The sequence below is a fragment of the Azolla caroliniana genome, unplaced genomic scaffold (genome assembly GCF_043228905.1).
Source record: "Azolla caroliniana isolate FFs.n. ecotype wild unplaced genomic scaffold, voAzoCaro1.0.p SCAF_15, whole genome shotgun sequence".
NCBI lineage: Eukaryota > Viridiplantae > Streptophyta > Polypodiopsida > Salviniales > Salviniaceae > Azolla > Azolla caroliniana.
Window position 1 is genome coordinate 17,472,926 of NW_028230450.1, and position 26,242 is coordinate 17,499,167.

Here is a 26,242-nt window from a genome sequence, read left to right on the forward strand (position 1 = left end):
ACTTAAGCGATTAGGAGGTACACTTATTGGTGCAACGCCAGGTACAATATCTATACGATGGTCTATATTACGTTTAGGAGGTAAACCATCTAGTAGTTCACTCGGAAAAACATCACGAAAATCATTTAAGATTTCATCAAGTTGTTGTTCAAAATATGTTAATTGAATCGAGAAATTATCGATATTGTAAACGTGAATGTCCGGATCAAGTACACAATAAAATAGAGTAGAACAAGACAACTCGGATATTGATGGACATGAGGAAACATTCGAGAGGGATTGTTTTTTGACACATTGAATAAAATGAGTACAATGGTTCAGTACAAAAGTTATTGAATGATGAACCAATCAATAAATAAAGAAGAGTTTTTATTATAAAACCAGGGATAACCCAATATTACATCGGTGGTACAAAGATTCATTACATGGAAGTCTACTTCCTCTATATAAGTATCAATAGAAATTCCTAATGAATGAATCACCCCGTTGATGTATTGTACTCTTCCATCAACCAAGTGCACCGTGTAGGTGTGATCACTTATTGTGGGTTGGATTCCCCATATTTGAACCAAACAATCATTGACAAAGTTGTGTGAGCTTCCCGAATCAAATAAAAATAGTACGGGAGATCCATTGATATACCCGTTTGCATGTAGTAAATCATTGGGACCCAATACATAGTGAGGGAAAGAACATTGAGAATAACTTAAATGATGTGTATAGACATGAAGGACATTAGGAATTTGACCTGTATGGTCTGCAGCTTTAGCTTTGTTGTCGTGCTCTTTCCATTGGAGCTTTCGACATTGCTCTTTTGTGTGACCCTTCTTTTTGCAGAATACGCAAAAAGGATGTTGTCGCTTACAATCATGATCCATGAATTCGTTGGGTGTCTTGCGTTTCCCAACGAATTGCGATTGCTTAGTCCCGGACGCTTCATTGGGTTTGTTGTGGTCCTTCTTCGAAGTGCGTTAATAGCGAAGAACTATTTCAACGGCCTCTTCGAAGGATTTTGGATCCTTATCGTGCACTCTCCAGTGATAGTCCGAATTGGGGATGCCATTGACAAAACAAGCTATTAACCAGTTGTCCCATTCTAGAACCGATTTTTGGATTTGGGTTCTAGCATGGTGGACATAGTCTTCTAGCGAGGAAAATTTCCGACTAGAGAGTTTCATTAAAGCTTGTGTTGCCTCAGTTCGAGAGGGAGGTTGCAGAAATTGGCCCTTGAAAACTGTGACAAAATCTATCCAGCTATCGGGCATTTTCCCCAAAGTTCGAAGCCCATGCCACCAGGCGGCGGCCTTACCCCCTAGTTCTCGGCCGACATATGCAATCTTCATACTATCTGGCGTGGGAGAGAGCTCAAAATGAGACTCCCATCGGCCCAGCCACGTGCAAATTGCTTCTTCGGTTCTTTCCTTTTTTTGTCCCGTAAATGGCTTAATGACAAATGATGGTTCACCCTATCGCTCATCAGGTCTATTAGTCTCACGTTGTAAACTAATGACACGTGCCTCGAGAGCACTTTGAGATTGCCGAAGTTCGGTCATCTGTTGAGCGGTGAAACTAAGGTATTGGGTTATTTGCGAAAAATACATCTCAATGGACATTTGTCTAGGAGGACTCCCTTGAGTTCCTTCCGCTTGAGTGGATGACATCGGGTCGTTATTTTGAGCCATTAAATGATTATTTCTGGAAAAGAAATACGATAAGGTCAGACAAATAGTCATAACATCATGTCGTGATGTAAACATATCATGGGCAAACATTAATCGATATCATGATCTCATGTCAATACCCCTCTAGACGTATGATATAAGGTTCAAGATCAAGTTACTATGGTAACACAAAGGTGTTTTAAAAACCATGGGGGTGACAAATTAATGTCTTTCCCTGATCTCTATATCGATTTTTTCATGGTAGCTCCCCGAGGCTCAACCATGTATGTTCGCGTCATGAGTAGTTTATACACGAAAAAAATGTTAACAGTAAACTATGTTTCTATGCCCACATATGTGGTTTCGGCTCTTTAAGTCCTATTACGAGGACCCCGAAGTGCACTTAGACCTCAAGTCTAAACATGTGTTATAGTCATATGTATCAACAATGTTGTATGGTCTTAGTCATATTTGAACTTGAGACCTCAAGAACAAATACATTAAACACTTGAGTCAACCAAGTAGATTACTCTTCTTTGAATGTTTAATGTTTCATGCGTATAAGAGATATGCAAGGCATTTGCCCATATATGTTTTTTTAAAAGAAACATATATGTCAAGAGTCCTTATTTCGCCCTCATTTACTACAACTATGTTGGTACGTTACCTAACCTCAAGTCTCGTAATTACGATGGCATACGCCAAAGTGCAACCTAATGGTCAAGCCAAATGAGCCCTCTTTTCGTAGTAGGCCCACATGGCCCATCACATGGTCACGTCATTACGAATGCCTCTCGTAAGAATGATCTCATGGTGGCATCGTATCCATGTAATGAGGGAGGGATGTTGGATACGTGTGTCATAGGAGCGACCTCACATGAAGTGGGTCAAGCCCTACGTACTCAACATCATTATGGCTATAGGCGTTTCTTTACATAATGAAATATCGAAGTCACCAACGGGGATTTCAACAATAAAAAATTGTTGAAAAAAGGGATGGTGACAACGCTATTCTCACAAAAATGTGAGGACAACCACCAAGATCATTTCCCCGAAAAGGAAAACATTCAATTTAAAATCACGTACTAACTTATATACACATATGTATATTATCACATATATACGATCAACTACGTATACACGTGACCATATATGCCTATATTAAACAAATCGTTATATTTAATAGCCAAAAATGACATAATCGAGGCATATACCTCTACACACACGAGACATCCAAAAATAAGGGTTAATCGTAATACGCAATTGAGGTATTGACCTCTTACGCATATCATTTACAACGAAATCGAGGTATTGACCTCATACGCATACGTAACATATGTATGTGAGCGTAATACGCAATTGAGGTATTAACCTTGTGCTCATACGACACTAATCACATATTCAATATATGTCAAGTGAGTTATTGACCCCATACACATATGTAAACGTTTTATACAACCAATTAATTACCACTTCAACATCATTGAATATATATATATAAAATTACATATTAACCATACACATGATTAAATTGGGAGAAGAAAGAATAGAAAAAACAAGAAAGATTACCGAAGTGCTTTTGTTGATCGTTGTCTGGATCAAGGCGACCGCACATCAATCAATCACCATCAATCAACAAAACAAAAGACCATAAAAGAAACATTAGCACATTAGCTCTGATACCAACTGTTAGAGACATGAACTAATGTAAGCATTAGATAAGGATAGAATATAGATCTAGATAGAAAGGAGAGAGATAAAGAAGGGTGCCGATCCACCTGACCACCCCCAAGCGAAGGGATCAAGATGGACTCGAGCCTCGATCCGCGTCCCATACCACCGCCGTGGCGTCGAGTCATACCTGGTGCTCGCGCACTTGCTACAAGAGTTGACCCACCACAAGACAGAGTCTTGACGTAGTCAACAAGCTGATCAAATGAGGGTAGCTAGGCCTCTTATTTATAGCGATACCCAAGGCCCCCAGGCAAGTTCACACTTGGCCTAATGGGTTGTCTCAATCCCGAGGATTAAAAGTAATCCTCCCCTTCTTTACACTCTCGTTTAACCCTCACACTTATCCACGTGTATAGAATGCTACGGTAAATTCTCACCACGGGATATTATATGGTCATGCCCGTAACATAAGCTTGGTCATAGAACTATATAGAGCAAGAGGGCCTTTCTAGCAAGTGGATCACAGAAGAATTGGATGAGGATTTCCTAAAACAATACTGGAAACAATTATGGGCCACTAAGATTGTCGAAAAAATAAAAGCTTTCTTATGGTTATGTAGTCATAGATATCTTCCGGTAGGCGTTTGGCTGCAGAAAAGGGGAATTGATGGGAAATGCACAATGGAGTATGGTCGCCTATAGGGATGGGCAACGGTTCGGTTTAGGCTTAGCTGGTTTGCCCTTATCCAAGCCAAACCGGCTAAGCCTAAACCGTTTAAGGATTTTCAAACCTGAACCAAACCAATCCCTAAACCGGTTTGGGAGAAAACAACAATACTCTTACATTGAATATTGAACTTCATAACACAATTCTATGACAATTTAATATTGAACTTCATAACACAATTCTATTACAATTTAATATTGAACTTCATAACACAATTCCGTTACAATTTATCATTGAACAATCCCCCTCTTATATGCTCCAAATGTAGAATGGTTAGAAGGCTTAGAGAAAAACAACAAGAAAACATAAAATGAGAAATGCACTCTCTGGGTTGATGGACCGGTCACTATTTGTGTCGAGAGTCCTATTACCTAAGTCGTCACTCTAGAGTCTATGTGCAGAAAATAGACTAGTGACTCGTGATTAGTTAGAAGTTAGAACTTAGACTTGAGTCACCACTACTTAGACTTGAGTTAGGACTTTGACTCGTGACTAGTTAGAACTTAGAACTTAGACTTTAGTAATAAACTATAGTAATTACTAATTAAATAACTTAAACGGCTTAGACGGCTTGAGCCGGTTTGGTGAGGCTCAAGCCAAGCCGAGCCGAGCTCAAACCATTAAGGCAGGCTCAAGCCTAAACCGAGCCGAGCCGCTAAGCCACATTAAGTCGGTTACGTTAAACGGTTTAGGCTTGAGCCGAGCCGTTGCCGATCCCTAGTCGCCCACTAACTACACTACATGGGTAGTGGAACATGTTGAATTGCCAACAGGCAAGACTAACACTCCACCAAGGAAACAATTTCCACTTGCTCCAATAAAGAAAATTGCCACATTAGTACTCCCGGCAACTTTCGCAGATATGCTTTCACTCCATGCCTACCATCAAATACAAAAGCATCACGCATATCCGGGGCATATCCCAATTATGAAGCAATCCCCAAAACTTGAGAAATAGGAAAACAATCTCCATCTCTGATTTTGGGTCAACCTATGTATGTGCAAACACCCACTATTTAAGCGTCAAATAACACTGATAAAACTTGCCAAATTTGAGAAATGTAACTCCAAATCTAACAAGCAATTGGACATTGTATAAAATGATGAGTACTATATTCTATTTGAACGGTGCAAAAGAAGCAATTACCCGTTGCTCATCCATGACGCTTTAGAGCTAATCCTGGAGGCAATCCTCCAATCAAAACTCTCCAAATGTGTGTGTGTGTGTGTCTTTTACTAAGATGAGACTAGCGATGTAAAATCTCTTGTCTGGCCTTATAGCCTATAGGCCATTTTGGCCTCTTAAAAGACTTTAGTTAATATATATTTCTTTCTTTGTGAGTTTGCATATGGTCGGGTTGGCCACACACGTTGGTCTCTCCGTGAGACGTTACATTGCAACCTCCTCCTTGTTTAGGTTGTCTATCCTCCTCGTCACGTCATGATGTCTCCCAGCAGCATGTAGACCCTCCCCCTTTAGCCCTATGTCGTCCACCACACTATCCTCTCCCTTTATGTATCCTCGCTTTGTTGCCATTCTCCTCATCGAAGCCAAGCCCACTTTGCAAGTCAATTTGTAGACTACCCGAATTGACAAGGAAATATATTTGTCTCTATGGCCAGCTGTTTGTAGTATATAATGACCATATGTTGGGTATGATGTGTGGGGGTTTTGGGTTCAGCAACACGAGCTACTTCAGAGAATTGGAATTGATTTAAGAGGTCACGGCTTTTATATACTAAACCCACTTCTCCACGTGTTGCAAAATATTTGTCTTGTGGACTGATGGGTTTACTATATAAGACCATATTTTGGGTATGATGTCTGGGGGTTTTGGGTTTAGCAACATAGGCTACTTCAGAGAACTGGAATTCATTTAGGAGGTGGCGAAAGGAGGTCACTTTTGGTGTTATTTTAGAGAAAGCCGCCCATATCTTTTCCTTGGGAAGTTTTATACCCATGTAAATATCTCTTGCATTCATGCTAATTTGATTTCTCAAAGTCTAATGATATTGAGCATGTGCTTGATATAACCTTCATTGATGCAATAGGTGATTTAATCTTGTCCCTTGATAACGAAACAAATCTACTCAAGAAATGCAAATGGAAGCAAAAATATCAACAAAATGTATTTTCATGTGGATAGAATGGCATTAGCTGTGGGTTTGGCCAGATGGTATGCCCACGAAGGATGATGAAATATGCTGAGTATAGGTTCAATCAGATGCAAATCAAGGAATATGAAAAATAGGAGCTTGCATTACTTTTGCACTCCCATAAAGCCAACACTTGGGACATATGCATGAAAGTCATGGTTCGCATGGAATTGTCTTATCCCCAAGTCATTTTAAGCAAGAAGGCATTTAAAAACGAATCTCAAAGACACCTAACTAAAGATAAGAATCTACACCACTGTTATTAGTACTGTCTTAGGAGTTATGTATGTCAATGGCAGTCTATAAGTAGCTGAAAAGAAAGAAATAATTGAGATTTTGTGCAATCTCATTCGAGACTTATTTTTTGGTTTGGTGATATCAAAAGAAATTATGGCATCATGGCGTATTTGGAATTCTGCCTTCGTACAGTAGGAAAAGGATAAGAAGTGAAATCTAAAAACGGGATTTTGAACATGATCTTGTAATCACTAAAATGCTAAATGATACATATGCAGAATCCCATTTCTTCTTATGAGATGGATGGAGTCATTGAAATAGGTGGAGGGGGATGCTCTTATGTATGCATTCATAAGAAGTCAGTTTCTTTTTATGTGATGGATGGTGTCATGCAACACCGTTGATGTGCAGGCAACATGAGGAAGGTTATTAGATGCATATAAACTGTTCGAAGGGCTGAGATCCCTTAAAGTGGGTGTTGATCACATGGTTGTACATGACAGCATGTTCATACATGCTAGAATCATGGATCGAGGCATACAAAATGACCTCTATACCATAATGCTTTGATTGAGTTTTACATTGAATATGGAAAATAGAGGATGCTTGGTCATTGTAAATATGGGGGTATATTGGATGCATGTGATGACCCAAAGGTGGTATCGGGAGATGTTGAATATGAACATGATGAGGAAGATTGATTTGGTTTGAACATATGCAAATTCATGGTATGTTTCAACTATTGAGGAAGTGTTCAATCAAGTCTATCAAAAGAAGCATTCATGGCTAGCTATTGTCTTACACAAGACGGGTTGGGGAAGGATAATCATCTCCTTTCCATCATTTTGTATTTTGTCGCTGATATGGTTTTTTTAAACTAATGGAAGGATATGTTTTTTATAAAAAGAAAAAAGAAAAGAAAAGAAAAGAAAAGAAAAGAAAAGAAAAGAAAAGACTCTACACCATCACCTTAGCTAGGAGACTAATTAGGATCAAGAGAATCTCATACTACCATATGAGGCATTCATCACTATCCCACAAATGCACCAACCAAGATGAATATCTTCTCATGGTCCTTCTAGGTCAACATAGGACATGTTTTATGGGCTCCAAGGAGATTAAAGAAGCTTTGGTATCATAATCTCTCCCTCTCCCTTTGAACAATTTCCCCTTTAACAAAATCTTGTAACAATAAAACTAGCCAAACCATTTAATTTCTATCATAACACTCTTTTACTGCACAACTAAATTGGGAATAAAAAGCTTGGCATGGAAATTCTCTTCTTTTTTAGATGGGATCAAGGACGATTGAGATGACAACCAATGTAGTCCATAAGTATGCGAGTAAAGTGAAAATATGGACATTGATCACTTAGTCACATCACACCTGAAAGGCATGCCAAAGTTAAGTGGCAACTTTCATACCTGGCAAACTATATGATGGAGAATAAAGAGGGTTGCAAATACAAATGAAGTTAACTAACAAAAACCTATGTATGAGTACAATTGGCCACACCCACATGTTCAATCAGAATTGAAACCATTTGCAATACATGAACTCTAAATACACTTCTAGGAGGTACTAATCCATACATGGATCCTATTATGAAGCAATACAACCAAAAGAACTTTGACAATTGCTTGATGTGTCGATGCAATAAACCAATGGTAGAAAGAAAGCACACCCACCTCTTTCATGTTATCATGCATATTCCATAAATGCAAGAATGATACATTGTACACATGTAATCAAGGAATGCAAGAAGCTACCTACTCTTGGTTTGGTCAAATTGAGTGATTTTGGAACGTGGGATTCAAATACACTTAATAATCACCACCTTTTGCAACCGTCGTCATTTGCGAGCTTCCATGTAATCTACCACATAATTAGTTTAACTATTTCAACTCATAGAAGTGGGACGAAGAAATTCTACCGGTATGCAATAGCGAGATCATATGCACTGCCTTATAAAAGGTAATGCAATTGTTTCCACTAATTGTGTTGTGGCAACAATTGTCACTGTCCCTATGGTAAAACCACTTTTCTGTGCAAAAATCTATTATGTATGATTCCAAAACACAATCAAAATTTGTTTTTGACCATTACTTGAGACCTGAATCAAGTACCTTAAATGTTGAAAAGTGTATTTATACAACAATGTTTCATTAAAATTTAGAGAGGTCTACAATGCACTTTTTAAGAAATGGTTTGTCAAAAAACAAATATTAGGTAGGGTAGTAAAGAAACTAAATTCATATACAGTGCGGGCATCATCACCTTCATTATCTATAGGAATGGCATGTATAAAAGAAAAAAACGAAAGAAGCTGGAGCGGAAGAGGATCAATTAATCTACAAATAAACCTTTCTATATACAAGAAAAACCATTTCTACAAGCTGACCATCTTGAAAAGCTCAGCCATGTCGGCTGATGATGGACTCAATGCTTCATTTGGGTAACACTTCGCAAGAACAGCTTCCAACCCTTCATACTTATCAAGAAAATCTACCTACAAAAGCACTCACCCAACAGCAAATATCACCAAAATAACACATATCTATGTATTCAATGAAAATGTATGATTCCAATATTAGTGCATACCTTGCACTTCTCCCACAAGGAGGGCAGCAATTCATCAGATGTTATTTGCTTTTGTATTTTTTTGTACATCGCAGACAAACTCTTTTCAACCTGCAGGAAAGAAATATATTCAAATGTAAAGCTATATAATATAGAATTGGAAACAGAATACAAGATAAATGTTTGACAAAAGAATAGAACATGATTCCATACCCCAGCAAGGCTTGTTTTTACCACTTTCTTCATGTCAGATTTAGAGGTTCCAAGAGAGAAAGGCACCTAGATAACCCCCCAAAAAAACCATGGAAGTGATGGTTAATGTTTCAAATACTGACCACGAAGGATGGACAGAGAACAGTATTTGCAGGCATTATTTACTACCCCTTTTGTTATGTTAATATTTGAAAAAATGATCTGCATGGTAAGAAAAATGCGAAGGCAATCATAAACATATATTCATACCCAAACACATAGCTTTCTTCTCTGTTTGTGACCATTGTATGCAAGGATAGTTTTGATAAATAGTTAAAACTAACTTATCTAAATTTTGTCGCAAGACCACAAACCTCTTCTGGTTGTACTGTATACAGAAGGCTTTCCACTTTCTGACCAAACTGGAAAAGCTTTTCGAATTGCTGTTGCAAACATACCATTCGATGACATCAATGAGAAACAATGGAGACTTTGTAAAAGGTTACTAATTTTACAAACAAAACACAGTTACATGATTAATGATGGAATTTATGTATCTGGTTCGAGCTTGCTCATAGTTATCACTCGCATTCTGATAGAATTCACGTAGCGTAGGAACTACATTCGCTAGTTCATACATACTGCAGAAGAACACATAATTGCTATTAAGTAATATTACTCATTGCAAGCATGCATGACCGAGATCAGATAGCCACACCAACCTGTTCTGAAATGCTGCATAATTTTCTAGGAGTACAATATCTGAATGCTTCGGATCCATTTGAGCCACTTTTTCAAAAACACTAAACATGGTTTTCACCTGCACTTAACAAAACTACAGCATATCAAATCAAGGTTGATGCAAAATGATAACATTCTACTGTTACAGCCAATCCTTGATTCATTTGTCTTAATGTTAAATTTACTTCTTCTAGCAGTAAAATCTATATTCGAGTCTCAATTGCAATTTGCACTTAAGGTGCTGGTCACATATAAGTCAAAGCAGATTGGAAGTATATTCAGACAGGTGGACAATGGGAGTTAAGGAAATACAGTCTAGTATTTTTCTCAAATCTCACAAACACTGAACCCTAGGAACTGATCTTTCAATACTCATGCAAATATAGAAAACATATGTAAACATCAGCAGAAACTAGGTCCTTTTTATATGATTAGTTATTTTTCCTACTGAAGACAGTTTTCATGAAATTTATTTGAATTGATAATCCAAACCAAGTGTTCAAGATAGAAACAACAAAGAACTCATTGAAGAATAAGAGGTCTGGATGGCCTATACTTCTGAAAACGTCCTCATCCTGGAGAATAAATCAATAAAGTAGAAATTCCTAACGTACAATCAGCTGAACAGTTGGGACATTTGATGAGCTTTTGTGAAAAATGTAGATATTCTACACAGACAGGTGAGTGAGTGGTTCAATATGGAACGGCGTATATAACTTCCATGCGACGATGGTTACTCTCTCCACAACATAACCAGAAGCAACATCTTGTAAATTCATCATATGTACTCACTCTTTCACACACTCCTGATCATGACAGCATGAAAATATAGCCATTTGATCCTCAGATCCAATGAAAGAAGGGACAAATAATATGCTTACCAACTTTTTATAGGCTGCATCAACCATGTCTCTTGAATTACCATGAACCAGACTTTCCATGCGTTGTGCCAAAGTCTCAAACCTACCAAAAATGTTAAATGTGAAAGTTAGCCCTGCTCCATACAAAACAAGGTCGTAAAATGTGAAGTATAAGACAGGTCAATTGAGTGTAATCTGCTTAGGCAAAAAGGAAAAGAGAAATACGGATACATCGTGTTTATACTTGCATCTAGAAAATGTATTCTTCAAGAACTTCCTTGGAAAAGAAATCATTCACGTATTTTATACCTGGAGATGTATGTGAGCACACCAATCTGCCTAAGATTACCATGCTTTTCAATTTGATTGCACGCCTCATCAACGAACTATAGAGACAAGAAAATGTGAAAATTAGAGTCATGTATATGAGCTGCATGCTTTTATCAATAGAACACCTTTAGAGAAAGACATTTAAACAGCAAACATACTCTGTTAAAGCATTGTGTGATCCTAGATTGCAAATCGACCAAGAGACGCCGAACAAAACCAGCAGCATCAGCTTTCTGGCTTGACAGAAAGCGTTCGGTTGCCCCTTGCATGGAGATGCATCTTAAAGGGTCTGACTTATATGCCCATTCTACTACCGCATAAAAGTCCTCCTAAATTGAATTTCTTATGAAAGTTTAAAATATGCCATGTGATGGAAATCTACGATCCTCCTGACATTTGAACTAAAATATACCTGAATGCCATCCAGGAGCTCCTCCAAAGCTTTGTTAAGGGAATCAAGTTCTGACGAGTCCTTTCCAACTGCACAGAAAAAGTTATAATGAGCAGTCAAACCACCCATTCATCAAACCAATTGAACCTGAAGTGATATCACACTTAACGACCATTGGTAGGAGAGCCTGGACTATTTTCTTCATCTTCATCAGAGACCCTTCTATCATTTGGTCCAGGTGGCACAAGAGGCAACACATCAAAGCACATGAAAGATGCAAAGAATGTGCTCTGTAAACAGAAAAATGAAATACTCAATAGAACTTCTAGAACAGAAAAAAAAACCGCAGAAAAATATGTTCACCTTCACTATCTGCTGGGAAAACTAAATCAAGATCTCAATGAGAAATAAAGGTAAATAAAGAAAATCAGCAAAGGAAGTAAATGAAAAGCCAGAGGTATATGACAGCGAAGAAATATAGCAAGAATCTTAAATGTGTCAGGATCTCAGCATTAGTGGGGGCCAGATTTTGGCTTAGAACCAACCTTCAGACACTACCTGATTGCACTTGCGGCTTTCACACTATTTTGCATTACTTCAAATTTTCAGTCCTATTTCAGGTTCTGAAGATTTCAAAAACTGTATATCTGGATTTATGTCTTAAATAGTACCTAATAGTTAGATTTGTAGTTATATTTAATGTCTGAATTTTAGGATTTCAGTTCTGTTGTAGATGCATTTTGGTTTTATTCTTCAAGCACTCTTGGCAACCACAATTTTCTCAGCTTTTCTTCAGTCAGAGGTATCACAACCACTGAAAAGGTGTTCCTTCAACTGTACAATGCACAGCAACAGCAAGAGGGTCTCAATTCTCAAAAGACATTCATTGTTTCCAACCTCTATTCTTCATAAACAAAGGTCTGTCACATCATTGAATGTGTAACCTATTGAAGAATTACATTTTCAGATATATGAAGATTAAAACACGATATATTTGTTTTCTATACTCAAGTCCAGCATTGAATTAAACCTGGGCAAAACATTTTAGTGTACTGTTTATACACTCCAGATACAGTAATTTCTCAAGATGGCAATACAAACTGAGGGTGAAGAGCAGAAGAAAATGCCATATAGAAGATGAACCATAATCTTAATAAGTTTTTAAACTAAAATAACCTCATCAACCAACAAAGGTATGAATATTCGAAGCATTTTCGCATAGGCATCTGAAACTGTAGATGTATCCATACTGCCAGCCCCTTGTCCTTCTAACCATGCTCCCCCTGGATTTAAATTTCGGTTTACCTTGGTGCTTGCCCTTAATTCATTCCCAAATTCTCTAGCCTGATAGTACAGAAAACAAAACAAAACAAAACAAATAAACAAATATTATTCAGTCGGTGTCTAAATTATTATTTCATTGAGCTTAAAATATCATGTTGGCATTCATATTCTCTTGCTTATATAAAGAAATTCACACCTCACGTCTTAGTAGGAAATTTAAGGAATGGCAATATGCCTTCCGTAGTGGCATCAAAGAGCTTTTCTCAAGATTCTACGAGAACAAAGAAAAAGAGTAAATTGCTGAATGACAGTAAATAGGCTGTCTTGGCAAAAATTTTAAATTGAATCATATGGTAGCACACCTTTAAATGTTGAAGCATCCTGGCATATGTGCGACATTTAAATCTTAAATCTGCATGATCTGGTCTTTTAAGTTGTCCCCTCTAAAAAATGTTTTGGAAGGACAACAATAAAGTTTAGTAGGTGTACATGTAATACATAAAATAACATGCTCAAATCCAGTACCATAGAGAAATAGGTTTTGTCATTGATCATGAAATCTACTAGACTGGAAAAATAATTTCGTAGGAACTCCGATGCCCTCTTTACAAATGTTGACTTCAGCATCTCCAGTTCTGCCCGTTTTTCTTTTACCTGTGCTTAATGCAACACATGAACATTTATATAAATTCAAGAGCACAGACCAAGATTTCCCACGCATGGGTTCAAAAAATACGCCAAACTCCTCAGGGAAACAAAATAGAAAATGGAAACACAAAACATACATAGATATTTAGAAACATACACAGGATTCAGGTCAGGCAATTAAGGCAGGGATATTAAGTTTTCTTCAATAAAAGACACTACAGCAACACTAAGGGACACAAGTTTTAAAATAATGGCTGATCGATTCAATGAATAAGAAACAGTCTTCCTTTAGGAGCTTGGTGAGTGTAAACATAAGAGAATTCAGCATAGTCATTGATTAGAGAGAAACTTTATGAAATGTCCCTAGAAGAAGTAAATACAACTGTACTTACTGCCCGCATGTTCATGTAGCAGTTATCCAAACGGGGTGGTTCCAGAGAACATAATGTTTGTGTCAACCATTCACATGCCTCCACGTTTTGTGGCATACGAGCCTCCTCGAATGATCCCACAGTCAATGACGACACATACTGAATAGAAATGAATCGATTTATTGATTAAGTGGGAGAATGGACATAAATTGAGCTACAAAATGGCTTGCCTCATTTGGTATCCTTAACCGGTCCAACAGTTTGTTCAATTCCTCAACAAGTGCAGTGTTATTAACAGCTTGCATATCCAATTTATTGTTCCTCGTTTCAATCTGGGACAATCCTTTAGAATCTTCAATTTTATATGTTCACAAAGCTATCCTCAACATCTACAAATAATATATATTGAAGTCAGCCTATGACAATGAGCGTCCTCTTCTTACACACCGATTGAATATCTTCACGCATATGTTTCAGCTTCACATTGAATATCCGAAGCCATTCATCAAGATCATCAACGCTGGAGGCAGCCATATTCAGCTGGTACAACACCTGCAAATAGCTTGTGTTCTCAATAGTAAACAAACAAATAAGATGCAAACATGTGATCAGAAGCATACCTCGTCCACAAGTGGCTGGCTCTCTAAAATAGAATGAACATTTGCAGCTTCTAATGCAACAAGCTCTCGCTTCAACCTCTCAGAAAATGCTTCTGCTTCATCAATGCCCATTAGATACCTGTGAATTTAGAAATGGCAAGTTCAAGTGGCTACAGTAAGCTCCAGTGGCTACAGTATAGAATATCTGTTACAAGCATTATCCGCCTAGAACAACCGCAAAGCAAAAACAATTCATTTCTATCCAGTTCTGTTCTTTTGATATGGCTCCCAACTGTTTGTGAACCTTGCAATCAGGATTAATCACAGCTATTTGTACCCTCATAATGCCCAGGAAAAAAGAAAGATCTGTTAATGTCTTTTGAGAGGCCAAAATGGCCTATGAGATTGAACAAGTCATTACATTTTAAAATGTTGTCTCATATGTGAGGGCAATAAACAAATATAACTAAATTAATAAAACTGCCAAAAAATGTTAAGCATTTGAGCTTAGATGAACTGAAACTGCCAAAGGTATGAGATAATCTCATGAGAAAGAAAGTTATATTAAACGTCTGTGAAGAGGGCAAAATAGCCTATGAAGTAAACCATGATAATAAATATGGGTGAATTCAAGTATTTTATCCTTAAACAGAAAATAAAGCCTCTAAATGAACAAGGGAAACCTGAATTCCATGTTATTAACATGTAATGTGAGTCGAATCATGTTTGAAATTATTCAAAGAACTAGAATTTTTTAATTTATAGAGCATGAAATCTATATCTGAAAACTCACCTATATTGTCAGTTATCATTTTTCAAGTACTTTAATATCACTGAAAATACAGATAAGAATAAAGATATCAGACATGGAGGCACATACGTATCGAGTAGCGCTTCCATATCTTCTTCTTCTGCCTTTGAAACTAGATCCCTCTCCATAGTTATTGTTGTCTCCTTTAAGCCATCTGAAGGGATAACGATTTCAATATCACGAGACGCTGCCAGTGGAAGTGCCTTGGCATTTTCCTGTACATGGAAAAGGCAGTACGAGTCATAGCACTAAATTGGATACTAGTAAGTAGAAGAGAAGCAATTCCCTCCCTAGACCCACGTAGAAGTCTAGGGAGGGAATTGATGCTAAAAGCAAAATATGAACTCACAAAAATGCAAAACTTCAAACCTGCGCCCAAAGAGCCATTTCTACCACATCCATGCCAATTATCTTAGGCCAGCGGCCAAGATTTTCTTTGCATAGTTTTAAAATGCAAGTCAAGAACCTATTTCTGTTGATAGAATACCAAAGAAATCCAACCAAAATTTAAGAAAAATACCAGCTTTGATGAAACCACTCACAACAGAAACTGACTTCACCTGTCATCAACACTCCGCATGGTCCATTGTGGAGGAGACACACTTTGATTTTTCAGGTTGTCAAATCCCTAGAGATAAAATAAACTGACATATAAGATAAAATTATCCTTGTGGATGTATTAACCCACAAGACAGAGAAAGTATAGAGAATTACCAATATGAATGTACAGCCAGTAGAATCACTTGGTACAGCTTCAATCCTGATAAGATGCTTTAGTTTATATACTTTTGCTGGCTAAATCAATTCCAAAGCCCATGTATGGTAAGTTCATTGTTTAACCAATCTTCATATTCTCATGACAGTATTTCCATAGTTGATGATATACCTGAAACCCACGAGATGAAATCTTCAACACTTGAAGATTTACCTTGAACTTCTGAGTGGTTTCTGATCGTTTTGCTGCATCAAAAGCTTGGAACTTTAGAATGTGTATGTGGAAGTGAATAAATGAGTTAAAGAAAGAGAGAAAATACATCTTAACGTCTTTTAAGAGGCCAAAATGGCTATAAGACCAAACAAGAGATTACATCTTAAGCGTTGTCTCGTCTTTGAGAACAAATCAAAGTAAAAAGGAAGGTAAATAAGATAAAACGAAACTAAAGAATCTTGTTATCGGTACATGTAAGATTCTCAAGTCATATATATTGTAATTTTTGTCTTTGAAAAATCTCTAGCATAGGTTGATCCAGAATGGAGTGTTCTCCAAACCAAGGGAGGCACCTACAATGGCAGGATATTATGGCCTTTATTTATCGAGATCGCAGTCCATGGGGCCAGGGCCTACGTGCACGACATATTACTATTGCCCAATCTATTGAACCCCTACGTTATGTCCTAGTCGGGAGCCCATTTGTGTAGCCCTTGATTGACTGGTAATGAGGAGTGATGGGTCTAAAGAAAGTTACAACCAAATCAGCAATGTTCATTGCACCGAACACAATTTGCTTGATTTGGGATGGGAGGGGCAGTTGATAACTCATGGACATATTGGAAGTAAGCGGGATTATCACATGGACATGCAAGTCTTGTCCAAACATTTGCTTCATTGGATCTCAATCTACGTTGCGGACTCTTAGCTGCTAGGGTTTCCCCTCTATTTTTCTACACAGTTTTTCTACTTTCTCTCTCCTCACACACAGCCCAATTCCTTAGTGTTTTGGATCTAACCACGCCATCACATCATCTCTCTTTCAACTAGTATCAGAGTGAGGTTTCATTGCCAAGAATTTCTGACTCAAGTGATTGGCACAGGACAACATAAGTACTTTTTTTGGTGAAATTGTTTTTAAACCATTGAGTGCAAACATGATCACTACCTCCTCTGATCTCAAGGCTTATTCAAGATCAAGAGATTTGAAGGTAGTGGTTTTGATTTATGGAAAGAGAGAATGTTAGGAATTCTCTTTCTTAAAGATAGTGAACGGGCACTTCTTGCAGTCAAACCTGAAGATATGATAAATGTAGCACTTCTCTTTCAATGTATTTGTTCAACACGTTGATAGTGAGAAAACCTACAGAAACCTGAGAATTTGCTGGAACCACTAATATATTGCTAAAAAACACTTGTTTTAGCCTGAAAATCACCTAAAAACAACTTGTTATGGACTGTTGAGATGCCTAAGAAGTTCCTCGAAGCTCTAGAGCAAGGTTCTTCGCAATGAAACTAAAGATTATCGCGATAGAACACCTTTTCTTTGTTGTACAGTACCTATGCAACAATTTTGAAACCCTAAATCAGCTCTGATACCAGTTGAAAGGGACAAAAATGATGTCGATAGAGTAGAGGAACCCGCGGGAATCACCAAGGTATGGGCGCTTTAGATGGTAGTGCGATGACTAAAATGGAGAGCGCAGCAATTGGAGGAGCTCACCTTTTTGGAAGGAAATCCAAATGTTCTAAACTTATGTTTTATATTACCCATTTAGTATTAGCCAAGTTCACACTGAACTTGGCCCAAAAATAAAGAATAAGTGATAAGTGACTTTTGGCTTTTCTAATTAGGCCTACACACATGTATACAATATAATGGGATCATTTACGGCCTTTACCCCAACACAAGGCTGGTTGCTAAGGGATATCCCAAAAATAAGGCATTGATTTCCACGAGGTTTTCTCCCCAATGGTTACGATGACCACACTACGTGTCTTTTTGCTCTCACAGCTGCCTTGGATTCGGAATTATTCCAAATGGATGTTAAAACAGACTTTTTAGATTTTTTATCCGCCACTGCGACATGAGTAGATGACTCAGTATATCTAGGAATTAAGGGCAAACCGACCCACTTTTGTACGTAAACCGGGTCGGGGTTTCACGCAAGCTAAAAAAAGGTTTCATGCTCTGTTTCACTCCCCGATTGGTTGGGCCAAGCGGGTTCTCCGTAATAGTTGTTCCATGGTTATTTAGACAAAGAGCTGTACATGAAACAACCAGAACAATATGCCATTCCTAGAAAAGAACATTTGATATGCAAGTGAAAAGGAGCTTATATGGGTTGATTCAGGCCCCCAAGCAATGGTTAAGAAGTTTGATGCATTTATGCTCAAACATGGGTTCAAAGGAAGCCCTGCAGACCACTATTTGTACACTAAAAAGGACGAAGATGGTAGCCCAATTATTCTCATACTGTATATAGATGATATGCTGCTGGCAGGGAAGAAAAAGAGCACACTGAATGCTCTAAGACAGCAGTTGAACTCTACAATGTCAATGAAAGACCTTGGGGACGCTGAGCATATTCTTAGTATGCGAATAAAAAGGGAAAAGTACATTGAGAAAGTGTTGGACAGATAAAGTTGTTAGCAGGTTCATGGTTAATCCTGATAGAGCTCATTACGAGGCAATCAAATCTATCTTGAGATATTTGAAAGCGACCAAAAGTAAATGCCTATGTTATGGAAATGGTCCATTAGAGTTAAAAGGATTTTGTGATCCAGACATGGCAGGTGATGTGGAAACACACATGTCCACAAGTGGCAATGTATATACCGTAGCAAGTGGAGCTATTTTATGGTGCTCAAGACTTCAAAGGGTAGTTGCACTATGTACTACAGGGGCTGAATATATTTTAGCAATAGAGGCCTCCAAAAAAGCCATTTGGTTAGCCCGCTTGTGCAGTGACTTTGGGATGTCTAAAAAGGCACTTATTCTTGGATGTGATAGCTAGAGTGCCATATATTTGGCAAAGAATGTAATGTTTCATGCTCGCACAAAGCATAATGATGTGAGATACCACTTCTCAAAGAAGTGCTAGAGGATGGCCTAATCCCTTTCATCAAGGTCAATACTTCACAAAATCTTGCAGATGCTCTCACAAAGTGTCTACCCAAGGCACAACATCAACTATGTGTAGAGATGGTGGGAGTTACTTAGCTTAACGAAGCCTTCTTGGTCCTTTAAGTGGGAGGTTATTTGGAATAAAGGCCCCAAGGCTCTCCTTTTTTAGTATTTTTTACCCTTCCATGTGAAAGTTCTCTTCAAGAGCTTTCTAGACATACGTTTACTATATCTTAGGCTCCAATTTGAGAGGTTATAGGCATTTACATTATTTTTATAAGTTTGGGTCATTGGTTGTGTGTGAACATGCCAAAATGACCTAAAAGTTATTTATCAATAATAATTGGTCCAAACCTCTCATAATGAATTCTACTTTCTCTCTTTTTATATTTGCCGAAAACCAGATTCCCTCATCTCTTTTTATCTTATATACTTTTATATTTACGAAGTATTACTTATGTACTCTTTTTTTTTGTTCTCAAAGACAAGACAACACTTACGATGTGATTTATTGTTTGGTCTTATAGGCCATTTTGGCCTCTTAAAAGACGTTAATATTTCTTTCTTTCTTTCTTTCTTTCTCCTCACACAGCTGCCCACTCCCATAGTGTTTTGGATCTAACCACACCATCACGCCATCTCTCTTTCAAAGGTGAAGATTAATTACAAATGAAAAAATCATTGTTCAACTCAGCAAGAAGATATTCCATTTGGTTTGGAACCAATTCCAAATAATGTAGATCATTGGGTTAGGAGATCAACATGTTTGAAGCATCCAACCCAAAGGTATGATCCATCTCTTCATCAAATTCTTTTAACAGATGAAGTGGAGTGTCTCACTCTTAAGGAGAGTAGGACATGTGAGCATTCTAACAAGTGGGAGGTTGCTATGCGAAAGGAGATCAAAGCACTCCATGAGAATAACACGTGGGATATTGTGGATCTACCCAAAGGTGAAAAGGCTATGCCTAACAAGTTGTTCTACAAGGTAACGACTCTAGAAGGTAAAGCCAAGTATAAGGCTCATTTGGTAGCCAAAGGGTACAAACAATTACAAGGAAGCAATTTTCTGAAGGTTTTTGTTCCAATAGTCAAAATGACTACACTTAGGACACTTTTCACTATTTCAGCCTTTTTGGATTTGGACTTATATCAAATAGATGTAAAGACTGCTTTCCTTCATGGAAGCCTAGATGAGCTTTATCTGTTGCATCCTAAAGGGTTCATGATTCTAGGAGGAGAGAATCTAATTTGTAAGTTTTGACATAGGCTCCATGTGCTAACACAATCCCCACCCCTATGGAATAAGACATTGGACTCTTTCATGCTCTCAAACGCCTTCACTAATGGGAACTATGAAGTAAGACACGTCCTTGTCTCTATATGAAAAAGGAAACTAATGGCAGTCCTCTTATTTTGGTTTTGTATGTTGAAGACATGCTCATTGTCGGAAAGCCTAAAACAACTTTGCAGGAATTAAAATGCAAACTCAAACTGCATTTTCCATGAAAGAACTTGGAAAAGCTAAGCACATTCTTGGCATAAGAATCAAACGGGACAGACAAAGAACTTACTACATGTGTCCTCGGAGAAGTACAACGAGAAGGTATTGGAATGATTTCAATACCTTCTCTATATGAAAAAAGACACTAATAATGGCAGTCCTATTATTTTGGTTTTGTATGTTGAAGACATGCTCATTGCCGGAAAGCCTAAAACAACTTTGCAGGAATTAAAATGCAAACTCAAACTGCATTTTCCATGAAAGAACTCGGAAAAGCTAAGCACATTCTTGGGATAAGAATCAAACGGGACAGACAAAGAACTTACTACCTGTGTCCCTAGACAAGTACAACGAGAAGGTATTGGAATGATTTCAGATGATTGATGCAAAGCCATCTTCAGTGCCTCTTCAACCACAAGTAACTCTTTGATAAGCATATTGTCCCAAACACAAAGAGGAAACAAGACTATCCTTAAACATCTCAAAGGAACTAAGGAACAATGCATTTGTTATGGCAAAGGGAACTTGAATCTTCATGGCTATTGTGATTCTGATATGGCTGGAGATGTGAACACAAGAAAATCTACTCAAGGTAACATCTATACTCTCGCGAGGGAGCTATTTCATGGTGTTCACAGTTGCAACAAATTGTTGCACTCTCGACTACATATGCCGAGTATATCTCAGCTGCCGAGCATTCTAAGGAGGCCATTTGGTAACTCTCTTGTGTACTAAGATTGGACTCCCAAAGCAAATTCCCGTCCTATATTGTGATAACCAAAGTGCCATATGTTAAGCAAAGAACCCTGGTCACCATGCAAGGACTGAACATATTAATATTCGCTATCACTTCTAGAGAGGTGATAGAGGATGGTCAAATCCAACAAGTACAGATTGATGCCACCGAGAATCCAGCAGGTTGTTAAACAAAGTGTTTATCAAAGCCACTTCACCAACACTACCTTGAGTAAGTCGGAGTTATCTAGTAGAGTAACCTAGCTCCTTTAAGTGGGAGTTTTTTGGGATTAAAGGCCCTTAGGCTGCTCCTATTAAACTAGAAAGACATTTATATATGATTTAACATTTTCTGATTTTTTAGAGCTGTACAGTCGTGTTTTCAGAACTGTACTACAACTTCTAAGAGAATATTTTGTACACTGAATGGCATCCTGGAGCAAGATTAACACTCAGCATTAAAATAGGTATCTGTGAGGCCATGACTTAGTTGTCCCATCAGCATATAAAGCTCTTCTTCTACAAGCATGTTCTATAGAACTGTACTACAACTTCTAAGAGAATATTTTGTACACTAAATGGCATCCTGGAGCAAGATTAACACTCAGCATTAAAATAGGTATTTGTGAGGCCATGACTTAGTTGTCCCATCAGCATATAAAGCTCTTCTTCTACAAGCATGTTCTATGTATCTTGAATAGCACATATATATGTCTCTGCAATCCTATCTTGTACGCTTTTTAAGTTGTGGGCTTTTGTTTTGCAGAAATGCTTCTGTTTTCTTTAATTTCTCCTATGTGTTAAAACTCATAATTATTTTTACTTTCTATATTTCTGCCTTTAGATATTTTAGAAAACTGTCATTCTGTCTTCTACTTCTTTATACATAGGAGGGTGATTAGGACATTTAAAGTTTTCACTTCATTCAATGCAAAAGGCATCTCTCCTTCAGAAAGCCAAATGATGAGCTTTAATACACACAAAGTGTGTGATTGAGCTTGTAATCTCAACAATACACAAACAACGATCTTCACACAACAAAATTGTATTCCTACGATCCTATAATATTTCCAAATGATAAGATCGGCCCCCAAACTCCTAGATTAGTGACATACTTCCTGGAAAATTACTGTAATATCATTAATTGCCTTCTACGGTTTACCTATTTTCACCTTAACACCTACTTCACAGTCAGCATGCTTACTTCGTTATGTTGAATATGTTGGTTCAACTGAAGGATTGAGAAATTAGTTGAATCACAATGTGTGTGACTGAGCTTGTAATCTCAACAATACACAAACGAAGATCTTCGCACAACATAACTATGTTCCTAAGATCCTACAATATTTCCAAATGATAGAGCGCCCCAACAAATTCCTCGATTCATGACATACCTCCAAAGGTCAATCCAGGACATTACTGTAATATTATTATTGCTTTTTATGGCTTGCCTATTTTTACCGTAACACCTACTTCACAGTCAGCATCTTACTTCATTATGTTGTATATGTTGGTTAAAATGAAGGATTGAGAACTTAGCTATGATTGGGGGAACCCTATAGGAAGTTAGGTGAGGCATATCCCAACTTTTCTAGGAGCTACTGCTCCCATCTTGAGGATCTTGCAGACAGCCAACTACTCTCAGTTAGGTCTCTTCCCTTTCCACTTTTTACACCTTGAGGTTTCTCACTCTTGGACATAGCCTTCTGACTTTCTTTCTTTTTATTCGAAGCCGTGTTTCTATTCACTATGTTCTGTCACGTTCTTCTGCTTTCACTATAATAGAAATTAGGCGTCTATAGCTTTTGGGTTCTACAATATGACCATGATGATTTATACACATTTTCAGCAGATCCATGATATGATGGGAATGCAGCTGAATTGATATCGAAACAATGACAGCCTATCATGGGAACGTAGCCAAATTGATGTCATGCAAATTCAGCTGAATTGATCTATTGAGACCCATATCATTATATGATGAAGGAGCATTGTGTGTGTTTGATATAACACAAACCAGAAAACTAATACTAGTTGAAGAAAAACCCAAGTAAAATATGGAGAAATCTTGGAAGATCAATCTAGAGAAACCAAATTGCTATATCAAAAGGACTACTTGGTTCAGAAATAAAATAAAACAATAAAACTACCAGATAGAACTTCAATAAAATTTAAATAAAGTGTAGATGTACAACTCTGGGGCAATAGATAAAAAAAACAGAAATACTTACACAGACAGAGCGTACTGTTTTGATGCAGAAAAAACAGAAATTGATAAAAATTGACAGAGATACTCAATAGAAAAATTTATTTGGAGTTATAGATCTAGAAAACCCAGCTGGCTAGGTATACTACAATATGACATATACATTGAGAGAGAGAGAGAGAGAGAGATAAACGGAAGATGCACTTACTTGTGAGGGCAAACACTCTCTGTTTGGAGGAGAGGCTACTGCTGCTGCTTTTGCGAGCAGGAACGACGCTGAAACGACTGCTCTTGGAGACTCGGAAAGCCATGAGGACTCTGTTGTCTGTGTCTCTGAAGGTCGCCTCCGCCAGGCGGAGAAGCTCTGCATCCTCCGCCATCGCTCAACTCTCTCTGTCTCTCTCTCTCTCTAAATCTCTGTCTCTCTCTCTCTAACTCTCTAACTCTCTAACTCTCTCTATCCTCCGCCATCGCTCAACTCTCTCTCTCTCTCACTCTCTCTCTCTCTATCTATCTCTCTCTCTCTCTCTCTCTCTCTCTTTTTCTCTCTCTCTAACTCTCTATGTCTCTCTCTCTCTCTCTCTAAATGCCTTAAAAACTATTTTGTATGGACAAAGATTTGTCAATCAACATGAATAAAACCATAGATTGACACATGCGTGATATTCGTGATATTCTTCATGCGCAATATTCCCAATATTCGAGAATACGACGGTGTAGATCGCTCAGTCGAGACCACGTGCGATCTGCACCGTCTAATCTGGATAAATAAAATGTGCTAATAAAAAGACTGCCAGCAGTCGCCTGACTCTGGTAAGCTTTGTCGCTCGACTCAAATCAGTCGCTCGACCAACTCAAAGGCAGATGCCTGACTTGAATGCAACTCAAAGGATGAGAAGCATTTCTGGTCCGGGGTAAGGTGGAACGACGCTCCGGAGTCGACCACCCAGGTCATCTCGTCGCCGACAAGGTTTATCTCACTCTCCTCGGTGATGAGCATCAACTCTTCTTCACTTGTCGCGATTGCCGTCGTTCCCTTCCGGTCTATTCCCCTCCGGTCTTTACTGTTCCGGTTCGGTGTCTGCTTCGAATCGGTACCATCGGTTTCCTTGTCTTTTCAGAAGTGCCGACAGTTCTTCTGGAAGTGTCCTGGCTTGCCGCAATAGAAGCAAGTAGGCCTCCCCCTTGACTTTGGCCGTGTCCCTGACTTTTTCCGGTTCTGGGGACTACGGTTCCTTTGTCTTCCGCGTTCCGATTCGGTAAGGAGCGCTTTGGAGTCGGAGCTCGTATCCTTATCTTTCCGACGTACCTCCTCATCTAGCAAGCTCGACTTCACTCTTGCTAGGGATAACCGTTTCCCTTCCGGCCCGGCATTGCCCAAAGTGACAACCAACGTCTCCCAGCTATCTGGGAGGGAACCGAGAAGGAGTAGCGCTAGTACCTCATCAGCGAGAGGTACTTCTAATGATGTTGTTGGGTGTATCAGCCCCTGGAAGGCATTCATGTGCTCCACCATGTTGGAGCCATCTTGGTATCGGAGTCTTACTAGCTTCCGGAATACCAAAACCTGATTAACATCATTTTTGTTCTGAAACATAATGTCGATCTTCTCCCAAAGCTCATGAGCCTTGCTCTCTTCATTGAAGTTGTTGTATAGACTCATGTCGATGAAGCACCGTATGTACGCCGTTGTCTTCATGTGCATCACCTCCCACATCGCGGCGTCGATTTTGTCCGGTCTCTTGTCCCCGAACTGAACCGGCAATCAAAGGTCTTTAACCACGAGCATGTCCCTCATCTTCGACTTCCACACCGAATAGTTGGAGTCGGTGAGCTTGAACATGCCTCCCAACGAATCATCCATTTTTCTCTGTTGCCTAGCTCTGATACCACTTCAACAGGAATACACACTCTCGATTAACAATGCTCGGCCACAACCGAGTCTAGGATCAAACACAGAAAACGGGTAATGCACGTACGACACAAAGGAGAGAAGAGTACACAGGATGTTTAACGTGGAAAACCCTGAGAAGGAAAAACCACGGGAGTCCACAGACTCCAAACTATCACTATATCACAATGATTACAACAGTGAGCTCACGGAGGCAACGACCTCGTGCTCATGATCTTCGCCCCAGGCAACAGTTACAACAGAGGCAACGGCCTCTTCCTCTCTCTCTCTCTCTCTCTCTCTCTCTCTCTCTCTCTCTCTCTCTCTCTCTCTCTCTCTCTCTGTACATTGTTACGCGCTCTCTAGTCTTGCGCCAACAAGAATGACAACAACACAATACTGAGTTTGCCCTAAGTCATATTTATACTAGTATGACTTTTCGGCTATTTACAAATATAGCCCCGATGGACTCTCAGGAAACATATTTATGAATATGTCCCTTCATCCGGTAAGCACTTCTCACCGGGCCTTCACCATCTGGCTCTAGCCAGGTACTCTTCATCCAGTTCTCACCGAGTCTTCGGTAGTCAGGTACTCTTCATCCGGTTCTCACCGGGTCTTCTGTTGCCGGGTACTCCTCTTCCGGTTCTCACCGGGTCTTCCGTAGCCAGGTACTCTTCATCTGGTTCTCACCGGGTCTTCCGTTGCCGGGTACTCCTCTTCCGGTTCTCACCGGGTCTTCCGTAGCCGGGCAATCCACATCCGGTTTTCATCAGTACTGTTCTTCTCGCTTCCCATCCGGAGGG

At 38.7% G+C, this 26,242-nt stretch overlaps 1 protein-coding gene across 1 annotated transcript; it reads right to left on the bottom strand.

Moving 5' to 3' along the window:
• Positions 1-8,567: 8,567 nt before the first annotated feature.
• On the bottom strand, positions 8,568-23,988 carry LOC147854870 (exocyst complex component SEC3A-like). The gene is made up of 25 exons (XM_087331053.1): positions 23,754-23,988; positions 16,151-16,224; positions 15,979-16,059; positions 15,825-15,892; positions 15,634-15,736; positions 15,334-15,479; positions 14,475-14,592; positions 14,302-14,406; positions 14,085-14,186; positions 13,876-14,013; positions 13,361-13,489; positions 13,198-13,278; positions 13,032-13,106; positions 12,728-12,895; positions 11,724-11,841; positions 11,573-11,640; positions 11,319-11,489; positions 11,140-11,216; positions 10,852-10,933; positions 9,952-10,049; positions 9,762-9,870; positions 9,604-9,672; positions 9,251-9,316; positions 9,059-9,148; positions 8,568-8,966 (listed from the first exon to the last, which is right to left on the bottom strand). Exons 1-25 carry the CDS (start codon positions 23,923-23,925, stop codon positions 8,847-8,849), a joined length of 2,628 nt encoding a protein of 875 aa, XP_087187179.1. The 5' UTR covers positions 23,926-23,988; the 3' UTR covers positions 8,568-8,846.
• Between the last annotated feature and the right edge of the window lie 2,254 nt (positions 23,989-26,242).